General features: G+C 35.4%; 1 protein-coding gene across 2 annotated transcripts; it reads left to right on the top strand.

Annotated features, from left to right (window-relative positions):
* Positions 1–469: 469 nt before the first annotated feature.
* LOC129258496 (MARVEL domain-containing protein 1-like) lies at positions 470–13,286 on the top strand. 2 transcript variants are annotated; one of them, XM_054896756.2, is made up of 5 exons: positions 470–751; positions 7,951–8,159; positions 9,372–9,548; positions 9,920–10,015; positions 11,849–13,286. In XM_054896756.2, exons 2-5 carry the CDS (start codon positions 7,992–7,994, stop codon positions 12,032–12,034), a joined length of 627 nt encoding a protein of 208 aa, XP_054752731.1. In that variant the 5' UTR covers positions 470–751; positions 7,951–7,991; the 3' UTR covers positions 12,035–13,286. The 2 variants fall into 2 exon arrangements, with proteins under 2 accessions (XP_054752731.1, XP_063954360.1); XM_064098290.1 differs by having other exon boundaries at positions 477–578.
* The last annotated feature ends 1,026 nt before the right edge of the window (positions 13,287–14,312 follow it).

Genomic DNA, 14,312 nt, shown 5'->3' with positions numbered 1-14,312 from the left:
CAGCCCCTCTTCCCACTTTCGGCTCAGCCCCTCCAATCTCCCTCTTCAAATCCGTCCCGCGGCCCTGTGGATGGGTGGAGATTATCTGAATAGGCTAAAGCTCATTGTTATTACCCCCCCCCCCCACATACACACACACACACACATAATCACTCAATAAATTTGATTATGATTTTATGCAGCTAAAACTTGGTTGATGACTTCATTTATAAAAAAAAAATAAGAAAAACCTTAAAATGTCACAAATGCATCAAAATCTTTGTCCCTAACGGAAAGATTACCTTTACAATGACCCACTCCCTTTCTTGCATGTTCACATCTATCTGTCGGATAATGGACATTTTGTATCACTTGCTCACCACTTTGTGTCATGTTTATATCTTCTCCAAGTCTCCCATCATGAAATACATCAGCACAGCAACGGTAGCATGATCTACCGGGGCATAATAAATATTCTAGTAGCTCCTTTGATAATTAACTAGGTAGCGGGCAAAGAGCATGTTTATTCTGTCTCTTTACTTATCGCTAAACCCCAAATGAACATCATCAGCCTTCTTTGTCCTTTGATAACTACATTGGTAACCATTTCTAAACACATTCCACATCAATGGATGTGCGTTCTGTATTATTTTCTGTATATAGGCCTACATTGAGCGTCATTTTCATGTTTTTTTTCAATGCATTAAGCCACTTTCGCCGATTTACGATTTTAGGATAAGGACTTAAAGCCATAAAGGAATCATATATTAAGGTAAGTGGGTGACAATACGGGTTAATTTTCTGTCATTAGGGGCCTAACTTATAAAATAACCGTCCAAGGCTAATATTAATTGCGGTTACAGTGATAATGACTTCCCGTATAAGAATTCATTGTTAATAACTATGCCTATATCAGTTATGATTAAATCTAAATTTGTTTTCATGCTTGAAATCAGACAAATTTACTTCAACCAATTGCCAACATTGGCCTGTGAAAACAGTGAAATAATGTGTTTTTATTTATTCATTTTATAACATTAGGGAATACACCTATTAACTTCTGTTACGTCTTTATTGACAACAATCTATTGAAATAGTTGTATGCAGATATTTATGGATATGATTATCAGTATTAAACAACGGTCACAATAATCATATTGGGAAGGATTTGGAAAATCCGCCCACGGACTGGATATAATTCAATTTGTTTAAATTGCAAAAATGAGGCCAAAACTAATGCTTAATCCCCGCCACGATCTATTAGATTGGGCTGTATTATGGCCTACCTTGCCCTATATATACCACCCATTATGAAACATGGTTTTAATGAAATGGGTTGAAACTAATTCAAATGGGGGTGCAATTGGGGCCCCCAAAGATCAACCGCTGTATACATGGTATAGGGGTGTTATACGAGTAAAAGATCATTTATTTTGCGGTGCACAATGCGGCAACTTAATTATTCTCATAAAAGCTCGATATACGGTAGGTCTATACACCCCCGCCCCATTTTCATGTAATTTTTAAATTTATGTCTTTATTTATTTTTCTCCTGAGATATCACCAAATTATGTTTGACATGTTTTTGTTTTTCGTTTGTTTGTTCGTTTTTTTTTTTTTTTTTTTGGGGGGGGGCCGGGGGGGGGGGACTTATTTCCTGTATTTTAAGACGTGTTGTATTAAGATATTTACATTCCTTTGTCTTGTATATTCATGAATCTCGACAACAATGAGAGAACAAATTAAATAATCACTTCCTAAAAAGATAATGTGTTTAGGGATGCTTCTATAGGATTTCATAGATACGAGATACAGAAGAAAGCTTAGTTGACTATTTCCGAATTTTCTGACAAGAAAGAAAAGTGTCTCACAAAAAAATCTTACAGTCATCATGGTCATAAACAGTCATGATAAGGGGAGCATTATTCTCACTATGGGCAATGGCATTTTTCAATGAAAACATAATGACATTGCTAATGAGAGAGACAGGGAGATAGTTAGGGGAGCAAGATTACTGTTTATAATGAAGGGGAGATGGGTGCAACTCTCAAATCTCTCGTTACCCCCAGAAAGAAATTAGATCTCCCTATTCCCGATTGAATAACAAAAGCAAATCTGTCTTTTGCTGACTTATAATTCCATCCAAATTATGTAATTAAGATCAATTAATTTAAATAAAGTCAGTGTCAGCTATTAAAAGCTCATAATGGTCGTAGCTTGCTTTGACGTGAAAAAGTCGAATATGTACATAAAATATGACTAATAAATGTTAATTCCAAGCACTGCTCAGGCCTATTTTCAGCGCTAATTATTAACTCGCGCCCCCGTTAGGAATCACGTGCAACACGATATGGGTGCCATTATACATCTAAACTCTTTAGCTTCCTGGCACGTCGCGAGATGAAATGTGAGACGAGCAAACAGGTTCTAAAGATCATTTTCCCAAAAAAATTGTTGTAAACTGATCAGCGGTGAAATCAAATCGAAAGAATATTCAACTTGATGAGAAGGGCAGGGGAAGATTGGTGACGAGATCGACTTGGTGTCTACTTTTTTTTTTAAATGGCCGCGTTAAATTACGAAGAAGTATTGACCATCGACGGGACACATAAAGTATTAGATTCTTAAGATATCTTTTGAAGAAGAAAATGATCCTGCAAGGAACGGGGAAATTTCTGACATAACTTTTTATGAAGTCGATAGCAGGTGCAAGTGTCTTAGTTCGCTGTTACTCGGTGTTATGGAACGGACAATTCTGATACAGAATGAGTTGAAATTTTCTATGTTTTATCGAAGATGCTTTTAGTGCTGACCATAACTTTGTCGACAATAAAGTAAGGTGATATTCTTCAGGAAAGTATTTTATAGCAACTGTTCACAACGTTGAAGGTGGAGCACATCGGATATAACTTGTATTCAAGGAAGATACATTTTTTACTATTGACCGGTAAATATTCTATCATGAAGCTGCGTAAAGCCGTGAATGAATATGAAAATTGCACCGGGAATGTATTACCTTGTTTCGGGAGCGCGGCGGTCAGACCGCACCACGCCGGGAACGGATCGGCAGTCCCGATCGCCTTTCCCGGGAATGGGAATATCTTTGTCAGGAATGCAGCGACTGAATATGTAGCCAACAATGGGCATTACATCGCAGCCTATCAGACGAGCTATGGACCCTACGGGGTCAGTCGGGACTCGATTTGTGTCCGAGATACCAGTGCCGTTTTCGGGAATACTTCATACGAGCTCCCCGACTTCATCAACTCCGAATCGGTGTCTATTGGATTACCAACAGAGGAGGGATTTATACATCCATTAGGTTTGTTGTAGAATATAGTTTGAAATCAGAGGAGAATTCCATTTTAATTCACCAGGGACTTGGGAACGATTTTTGAAGAGGAGGTTCTGTTTTTGTTTGTTTGTTTTTTAAGTTGACAAGCAAAAGGCACAAAAAGAGGGGGGGGGGTCTCTCCAAAATGAAGGTGCTTGTGGTCAGAAAAAAATCGACAAAGACAAAGAAAAATGTTTTCACTCAAAATGAAGGTGATTTTGGTCAATTTGTTACAGTCATGTTAGTATACCAATCTGATTTCCAAGGGGTGCTGCCTTTGGTGTACACGCAGCGCTAAAAAAAAAAAAAAAAAAACTCAGGGGTGCTTCAGCACCACCAGCACCCCGTTGCACCCCGTTTCCCAGGGCCATTCAATTCACTTTATATCATGAGAGTAATCAGAAAAAACGAAACATGGCCCATTTTTAAAATACCTTGATGTTAGCTAGATATATGGCTATAGACTGACCATGGTCAACTATAGGGCCTGTAGGGGCTGATGGCGTTTATTAATCTTTTACTGATATGGGCCCATGCGAATAGAATATTATGATGACAATATAAAAGATTGCTATCCTGAAAACTTACAGAAAACAACTTTAGTTTGGTATTTCGTGAACTCTGTATTTAAACATGTTTGTACAATCGTTAAAACTGTTTGTAAAATCGTATATGCAAACTGTAATACGAGCAAGTAAAACATGCATGTTCTCTTGCTGATAGAATTGAACACCTAACTTTCCAGGGTGTCTGGATATAGGTTAAATTCAATACCTCAAGTCAACTTTTTTAATATAAAAATCACAGCATTTGAAGGGAATTAAGTTGATTGATAATCTACTTTGGTATATACATTCAGGAACAAGTTCCAGTTGTTCTTAGAGTCATGCGTAACTTTTATTATAACTTTTACCAAAAGTCCTCAGCATGGAATTCGTTTCCGTGCAGAGTTACGGGTGCACAGATGAGCTGAGCACCCTCCGCCCCCCCCCCCCCATTACAAAATATATATGACCGTCAAAGAATAGAAGAAATGGAAATAAAATGGAAAATGTGAAATTATATTCTGGAATATGTGTTAAAATCTGTCACAAAATTACATTTTCATGTGAAAAGGGTCACATATTTTGCTCGTGACTACTATAGGAACCCCCTCCCCATGCAGCAGTCCATTTTCCGCCTCGCCCCCCCCTTAAAAATTATGAGTCATTTACGCCCCACAAATGTATACCCAATATATATCACAAAACCCAGACAATCATAAAAATAAACTTGAAGATCTTTTTCTAAACACTTGGGTGCAGTCTTTGAAAACTAAAGAAATAATAAGAATTATTTTTATCATTAACGAAAACGTGCCTTAATTCGCCTAACGAAAAGTTCGGATGAAATTCGAGGGGTGCTGGCATTATGAATCTTCTCATCTTACCTCGGCCGATCTAGTTCCGGAACAATTACATTTTCAACAAGTGTTGCTAATCCGCCGACAGATAGTTCGTCAGTCATCTAAATCCAATGAATTATTACACATCCCTCATAAGCTCTTAGCTCGATTATCTGCTTTTTTTTCCTAAATCTACAAGCATTAACCTCAGAATATGCTATAGTTTGTTCGTGATGAACATGACTTTACAGAAATTTTCAAACATATCAGATATTACGTTACATTCATTTTAGTGTTATAGATATCTTCTCCATCATCATTACTGATATTCTTACAACAACAAGTGGTGGATCCAGGCGGCGGTTCAATTATGTAATTTAATATTAATGAATAATTTGTTTTGAGGGGTCCATGATTTACAAGCACAGCTTCACAGTGGACCTTTCCATTTCCAGCATGTTATTTTCAGCCACAAATATTTCATGATCCATATTAAGTTTCAAATGTATAATTTAGATGAATATATATAAATATATTGTGTTACATGTTTCTTTATTACATTTCAATTGTTATAACTGTATTTATGATGGATTTTGTCTACTGTTTTGTTGGAAATGAGAAAAAATAAAACTGAAACTGAAAACTGAAGGGACGTACACCCCCTCTATACTTTCATAGTTGGCATTAATTGCCCATTTAAACATAATTTTAATCTAATAAAATTGTATTTTGCGCCGAGTCTATTTTTTTTCTTCAAATTTGCTATTTGCTCCTCCTCTATAATTCAAAATCAATTTCCATGTTTCAATTTCGGTTTATTTCATTCCGCTCAACTCAGTTTGACAACACAGGAAACCATTACACAGATATATTATTATAGCCAATTTTTATATAGCGCTTTTCCCAGAATGGCTCAAAGCGCTTTAGAGCATATTATTACCCCGGTCATTGGATTCATTTCAATCCCGCACGAAAAGTGGACAATGTCCACTCCCTGGGGAGCATTCCTTGCATTCATCGCAGCCTCATTATAGCGCTGGCAAATTCAAACATACAATATATTTCGCATCCTACCGCGGGTACCCATTTAGCACCTGGGTCGAGAGTGGCAAAGTGTGGATTAACGCCTTGCCAAAGGACGCTTGACCGCGGTGGGATTCGAACACACGACCCTCTGTTTACAAGGCGAGAGTCAGAACCACTACACCACGGCTCTTCCACAAAATACCATACAAACCATACCATAACCATACAAAATAATGATAACAAATCATCATTGGATCAGCCACTATACAACCAAGGAATAAAGAAATAATTAAACAACTTTTTATTCGGGAAATAAAGATAATGCATAATCATGAAGCAAGAATTCAAGAAACAGATAATGACGATACACATTGATTAATCACTGGATTAACATTATACATTGACATGTATATAAAAAAGCAAGCTTTAAATAATTTTTTTTAATACAAGATGTGTGAAAAGTATATCACAAAACACAAAATATATTTCGAGAACAATAGATTTAATAGTAGTGAATTACAATGTATAGTATTTGTATGTACACATTTGACTTAATGGCTATTCAAGTGTCACAACACATGTATGTTCTCATTAAGATGCACATAACCAGGTGACGGTGACTATCATTGGATCAAAGGAATTAAGGCTCGCGTTAATCGTCCATCTCTTCATAGGTCCAGATAAAACGGCCCCTGGATAAATAAATAAAAAAAAATAACTTGAAACCTTTTTTGTTCTCAATTATCATGTTATCATTATTTATGCATTTATTTCTTAATATGACTCAGTTTAGATAAATTTAAAAGGTCGATGAAGTATTATTTAATGATATTCAATAGAAATAAATTGGGGAAATATTTTAAGATTATATTTATGAAATGATTTTTCTGACGAACTCACCCGTCATCCTATACTCATTGAATTTTCTATAACAGTTATGTAGATGAATTAAAATTATCCAAATTAACAATTCGAATTAAAAACTTAATATCATCCGAAGAGACAGAATTATATTATTACCGATCACTGTGATTATATACTGTGGAGGTGCCGTGGTCTAAGGCGCCTGGCTATACATGGAAAGTCCGGGGTTCGATCCCCGGCCGCGGCACCTATGTCCGTGAGCAGGGCATCTAATCTACAATGCTCTTTTATCCTGATTTCAATTAAATGGAAAATGCTATATGCATTATTGGTTTAAAATATATACACATTTTAGAGGAAAACGCGCTTGTCTATTCTGACAAACACATTCAGGGAATAGAGGATGGTGCACTTTGGCGACTTTTCTATATGGTTGGCTACTTGGCTATGTTCCATTTATTCTTAAAAACTGCAACTATCATAAATTATCACTGACATAATTAGGCAATTATTGCAAAGGGTACATGAAATGGGAAAATTATTCTAGATTGATAAAACTGTATTGTTACTTTTCCGTTCGAATCCCTGGCCACCCTCACACGACTCCCTGTCAGTTTATATTAAGAAAATTACTCCAGTTTCCTTTGGTCTATTGGCATCACGATCTGTTGAATCACATCTGGTTTTCGCGAAATAGATTCGAAGTTACGATTTCTAAGTTTGGTTCATTAATGTTATCTACGAATCATCAATTTCAGGGGATTTGTGCGACAAGTTGCAAACTAGGTCCGAATTATTTAGTCATTCACCTAGTCTTGTCATAGCTACCATGGTAACTGTTCACAATGACTGATAAATTGTTTTCTCTCGCTCCCTCTCTCTTTCATTTGTCAATGTCTCACTTAATTAACCCCTCCCTCACACACACACAAACACACCCTATCTCACCTGCCCTCCATTCCAATCTCTATATATAACCAACCCTCTCCTTTTTTTCCTTTTTCATTCTTCTTCTCCACCTTTCTATTTCCTCCCCTTCACGTCCCTGTACCTCCACATCCTCTCTCTCTCTCTCTCTTCCCCTCTCCTATCACCACTCCTTCTTACCCCCCCCCCTCTCTCCATTTCCGTTACCCCCAACGCACACACACACACACACACCCCTACCTTCCATTTTCACATTTCACATTTTCAACATTGCCTATACCCATCTTTCTCTTTTCTCCTTTGATTATTTTTCTCCCTCCCCCCTCCTCCTCCTCCTCCACCACCTCCTCCTATACTCCCCCTCCCCTATTTCTCATAAATTATGCTCCCCCCTATCATGCCTATTTCTCTCTTTCTTCTCTCTCCCATAATATAGGGAATTACATCTCAATTTTCGCAGATCCAAGTCGCCTCTCCATGATGGCTACCGAGAAGAGTCCCGACCAGCCGGCCGTCATCACGACCACGACTGTCACATCGCATACGACCACCACCAAACAAATGAAATCAAGTTCGGGTTTCGGAATTCAATTCGATAAGTCTTTTGCCAAGTCGCCTCAGGGCGTCCTTGCCCTCATAGAAGCCGTAAGTTTTCCTTTTGTTTCCCTATATTTCTCTTATTATACCGTTCCTTTTCTGTTTTTGATCGATTCATATAAGTGAATATTTATTGTTACATAAAACCATGGATAAAACCAACTGTCTGCATATCCATCTTACCTGTTTTATTTCCTCTTCCTCTGCCCATCACTTTCCCTTCCTACTCACCCCCTCTCTTTCTCTCTCCCTCTCTCCCTCTCTCTCTCACACACACACACACACACACACCCGTCTTCCTATTTCTCCTAGTCTTTCTTTTTCTCTCTTTTACTATTCTAAGGTGTTTCCTATTTTCTCGGCACTGATATAATAGGTCATACACATTTTCTGAAACTCTTCCTTAATTTATTTAAGACAATATATACATTGTGAAGTAAACATAGCCGTAGGTTTTACAGCCTCCTGCAAGTACATTGTGCATACAACGTGCACTTATCTTGATGGTTACGCACAAAATAAGTCAGTAAAACGGGTAATTCAAGAAAAAGAACACAGATTTGGTCATCGAGGCCTGTGAGATTTCAGTAGTGTGAGTCTTAAAGAAGCAGGGTACAGACACACAAAACATCAAATGCTGATTATGCAAATTACCCCTTTTCTGAAAATGTAAGGGTATACTCCCTACATCAATTTAACAAGTAAGTAGGGTGATGTCTGATACTATGCATTTTTTTCCCTTCTCTTTTTCTGGGGGGGGGGGGTGGGTGGGGAAGGGTGGATATTTTTAGGACGGGTTGTTTTGTCCTTTATCTAACTGTATATTTTTGATAACTTTGTATTTATTTTGTGAGTATTTCCGTCTCAGTTATTTATTTTTTTCTCATTTGATTATCTGTATTTATACTTTGCTATTTTGTTATTTGTTGTGTTATCTATTTTGAGGGGCCCACATTGTACAAGCATTGCTTTTTAGTGGGTCCCTCCATTTCCATCTTAATTTAATTTCTATTGAAAAATAGTATACTTATTTTAAATTGTCTAAGTGTTTTTTTTTTTCACAACATATGTATCATTATTTTCTTTTTTTGCAACGTATACAAATATTTATGTTTATATATGGTATACAATTCATGTATGTACAATTGATGGAAGTGAAATAAATAAATTTGAATTTGAATTTGAGAATGACATTCCATTTTATTTATTTTGATATAATCTGTAAATATATTATAATTTCTGTATTTTTTCTAATTTCAGTTCTATTCTTTTGTGGCGTTTGTCATCATCGCGGCGAGTGAACACCAGATATATAAATCGGGCAGTTTTGCTTTCTTTATGACTGTCACCTTTATCGTTTTCTTTTTCACAATGTGCTACTATATTGGTGAGGTCACAAACCTACGATACAAGCTACAGTTACCATGGACGATACTGGTAATATTCAACTTCGATTCGATTTTTATCGGACCCCTTCTCCCCATCCCCCAAGAGTTTTGAAATACTGGACTACAGAATGTAAATCACTGAAAATATGTAAATGTAATAATTTAAGTGATTTTGACTGTGAGTACTTCTTAAGTGTGTCTATTAGACACATTCGTGTTCTTTTGTGTCATGTCTGTATATTTAATTTTGGCGATACAATACCAAGAAATGACAAAAGGTCAATAAATTGAAATAGATTTATCTATATTGTTTTTAGTGTTTCAGCTGAGTCTTATATGAATCACGCTTTATTCTAATTTGATAACCATTACATTTCTTTCATCTCACTCAAATCCCATGAACTATTTCATTTTTTATAGGATATGTGGATCTACTCCATATACATCTTAACCTTGTTGATATCATCTTCTTTGGTAGCAGCTAATGGATATTTACCCAACCACGGTGCAGGGGCGGTAAGTAAAACAGATGTAGGGTTTTAAAAGTAGGAGAAAACGGTCTATTCAAATTTGAATAGATCAGAGGGCACAAAAAATTGCTTTGAATAAAAAGAGAAAAATCCAACAAGCATAACACTGAAAATTTCATCAAATTCAGATGTAAAATAAGAAAGCTATGACATTTTAAAGTTTCGCTTAATTTCACAAAACAGTGTTTATGCACATCCTCGGTATGCAAATGAGGATAGTGATGACATCATCCACTTTCTATTTCTTTTGTATTTTATTATATGAAATATTCTCATTTTCTCCTCATTGTCAAGTGAAACAACAATTAATTCCTCCCTGAACATGTGGAATAAACATTGTTTAATACCGTTGGTTCAGTCAAGTTGGTCCTGTCAAATCTGTAAAAAATGAAATATTGTATAATACAGACAATAAAAAAACAAAAGAAATAGTGAGTGATGGACATCATCGTCTATCTCATTTGCATGTCACTGAGATGTGCATATCACTGTTATATATGAAAAATAAGTGAAAATTTAGAATGTCATAACTTTCTTATTCACATCCGATTTTGATAAAATTTTCAGCATCATGATAGTTTGATTTTTCTCTATTTATTCTAATCAACATTTTTCTGGGGTGGACTTGGCCTTTAATTTTGACAAGAAACTATATAGTCCTTTGACGCAAGAAAGAACACAATTCCACACAGTTTGTTTACAGTGTGTTTCCAGTGCGTTCCTCGTGTGTACAGTGTTTGTTCAAAATGTTCACAGTATGTTCCCCATTGTGTTCACAATGTGTTCACAGTGTGTTTACAGTGTATTCGCTGTATGTTCATCGGTGCCATTTTTAAGTGTGTTCACAATATGTCCCCAATTGTGTTCACAGTGTGTATCCATTGTGTTCAAAATGTGTTCATAGCGTGTTCCCATTGTGTTCACAGTGTGTTCACATTGTGTTCAGAATGTGTTCACAGTGTGTTCCCATTGTGTTCACAGTGTTTTCACATTATGTTCCCATGTGTATTCAAAGTGTGTTCACAGTGTGTTCCCATTGTGTTTACAATGTGTTCACGGTGTGTTCATAGTGTATTCACTGTATGTTCATCGGTGCTTTTTTTAAGTTTGTTCACAGTGTGTTCCCATTGTGTTCACAGTGTGATCCCATTGTGTTCACAGTGTGTTCACATTGTGTTTCCATGTGTGTTCAGAATGCTTTCACAGTGTGTTCACAATGTATTCAAAGTGTGTTCAATGTGTGTCCAAAATTGTGTCCATAGTGTGCTCACAGTTTGTCAGTATTACAGCAATCATTAAATCACTCTTCCTGTGATTTAATCATCACCAAATACTCTCCTACGACCATCATACTCATCATCACCACCACCACCACCACCATCATCATCATCATTATCATCATCATCTCCATCTTCATCATTAAAATTATGAACAAATATTACCATTATGCTTTATAAATTCATTATTAATCTAATGAGTTTTAATCCGGGGTTGTCATTTTTTTCAAACAATCCTGCAAATTGTAAATGTTAAGATTATTTGGTAGTACATCATATTTGTTTATAATGAAATTTTATTTAGTCCGTTTTTATCTATGATTCATGCCAATAAACAGTAACCATTATAAAACTATAATGTAATGAACAATGAATTATACACGAATGTTATGAATGCAGAACTTAAGACAATAAATCAAATCAAATTAAATTTAACCAAATCGAGCTTGAATAATTATTGCCTTTTTAAAGTAAAAAAATCAATCTCAATTCATTTTTTGTTCTCTCGTTCAATCTTTCCATTGTACTTTCTTCTTATCTAGACTCTAGGTTTTGTTGTAATGCAGCTCTACATGATCAGCCTTGTCCTTACGATACTGCAATTTCGGGCAAACCAAGCTCTTAAACAGCAGTCGACGGGGGCCATGGGGGTTGACAACACAGCCAACACAATAGGTGCAGGGGCGGCCCCCGACAATTTTTATAATGGCCCTGGGCCAGCATATTAGTTGAATAATCTTCTTTCAAATATTTTATAAATTCAAAAGGGGAGGGGTCATAACCTTATCATCTAAAGTTTTTAATTAAGTGATATATTATATTTCTATGTGATTCGATTTACGAATAGACTATGCAGATATTCTATCAATTAGAAGAGATATTGTATATTATATTTTTCATATTCGATCTAGACCTATAAGAATTATCTAACCGCGTGGCCGTCAGGTTTAATGTGTTTGTGTATGGTGTTTATTATTGATTGTGTGCTATCCGTTTATTTGTTCATGCAAACTGTGCCACCTTTTTTTTGTTTTTGTTTTTACTTTTAAAGTGGTCAGAGAGAAACAAAACGGAACGTTCAGTGGATATTGTTTACGAACTTATCATATTTCTATCATTATCTGGGTCAGTTCTTTAATCTGCTTTGGCATCAATATAAATTTATGATTTATTTACAGGGTATGCTTCATTCTAAAGATACATTATGACAATAAACACTTAGTATAATTTTCTTGTTATGATTGCATATATAATGTTATCATTGTAGTATAACTCAAGAAGTACATGTCAAGTGAATCAAGTTTATTAATAAATTCAATTTATTTCATTATTGTTATGCAAAACTACACAACTCTCAATTAATTGCAAAGTATTTCTTCAAATTTCGTATTCATCTTAGCTGCTCGTGTCCATTTTGTACAGCAAGCAACCAAAAATATAGTTTTCTATCGCAGCTGTGTTATTATAATAAAATACTATATATTTCACATTTTTCATATATTTGTCTCTTTGAATTTCAAAATCGTATCACAGTTATGTTAATGAAGCATGTAGGTTTGTATTCATGATGAAATTGTATGTATTTCATTCTTTACTATATATGATGTTTGTATTAAAATTCAATGCGTGCATTGAATTGTAATACCAACATACGGGGCAAACGGGAATCCCCATTAGTATTTAAAAAATGTTCTCAAAGCTTTATGGTCCAACTGAAACAATAATTGTTGAAGAAAAAACATTTAAATTAATCAGCTCTATAGCATGTTTATATTTCGATTTGTACCTTTCATTTTCTATTTTCCTTTTAAGATGGTCAGACGGTAAGATCAGATTATAAAATAGTTTTCTTGGACATTTATAGGCTTTTACATCGAATACAAATTGAGTGCGGCAAGAAAGGTATTTGATAATGGTATTCACGTGAAATCTTGTACATTTCATTTTTATTGGAAAAATAAATTGACTGAGAAAAGTGTATCATGCTAGCAGTGATTTATGTTGTCAAAATTGAGTCCCCATTAATATCCTATTTGATTTATTCCAATATGTTGTTTTTGTTTTTATTGTCCTCTCAATCACACCTCCTTGTATATTTCCATCCGTGCCTTCCATTTCTCTGTCCCTCAAAATATGTTGTTCATTATAGTTTATTGATACTTTAGATCATTTCATATTCTAATGTTAAAATACTGTCAGAATAAGCCAATATTTGCCCACCCCCTCCTTCTCTCTCCCTCTCTCGTCTCCTCCATCCTTTTTCCATCCCTCCTTCTGTCATCCCCTCTCTCTCCCTCCTAAGGGTTTCTCTCCCTTCTCCATCTCATGTCCTTTCTTTCCAAACATAACCTGTCTGTAAACACTATGCTATTAAACAAAGAAGGATATCTATTAGCTTAAACTGAACAATCTTTATTCAGATAAAACCAGTTACACTCATTATGATGAATGAATAATGATAACAATCATAAGTCACTTTTTCTGGGTTCTGTTGCAGAAAGAGTTTGCAATCATATGCAACTAAGAAAACCAAACACAATTCCAATATGGATGCATCTGATTGAATGACATTGAAATTATCTTCGATTTTTGTTAGTTGGGATTGACTGCAGCTCTTTGAGAATCAGACCCCAATCAAACATTACAACATGTATGATGCAATGAGCTGCTGTAATACATGATTAAATAAAGTATAAATGACATAGTAAAATGCATTCCACATACATGTATTTTGCTAAGGTTACATAAATCAAAGTTTCAGAATATTCACATTTTACATGTTCATCTTCTTACATTGGTTCACTCACATTCCCACTTTGAATTTCAAGTATAAGGAAGAAGCTATTTCCCTATGGCAAAAAAAAATGGAGCACAACATATGAGACATTCAGAGGTAAATGTAAACTGATTTTCAATTAATTGAATTTCAACTTCCTCCTTAAACAATTCTCTGTTCATCCTGACATTATTGATTAATACAAATCAATGAAAAGAATTAGACTCTAA

Source organism: Lytechinus pictus, chromosome 4, assembly GCF_037042905.1.
Source record: "Lytechinus pictus isolate F3 Inbred chromosome 4, Lp3.0, whole genome shotgun sequence".
NCBI classification, from domain to species: domain Eukaryota; kingdom Metazoa; phylum Echinodermata; class Echinoidea; order Temnopleuroida; family Toxopneustidae; genus Lytechinus; species Lytechinus pictus.
Note: the sequence above shows the minus strand (reverse complement) of the source record. Positions and strands in the feature narration are given on the sequence as shown.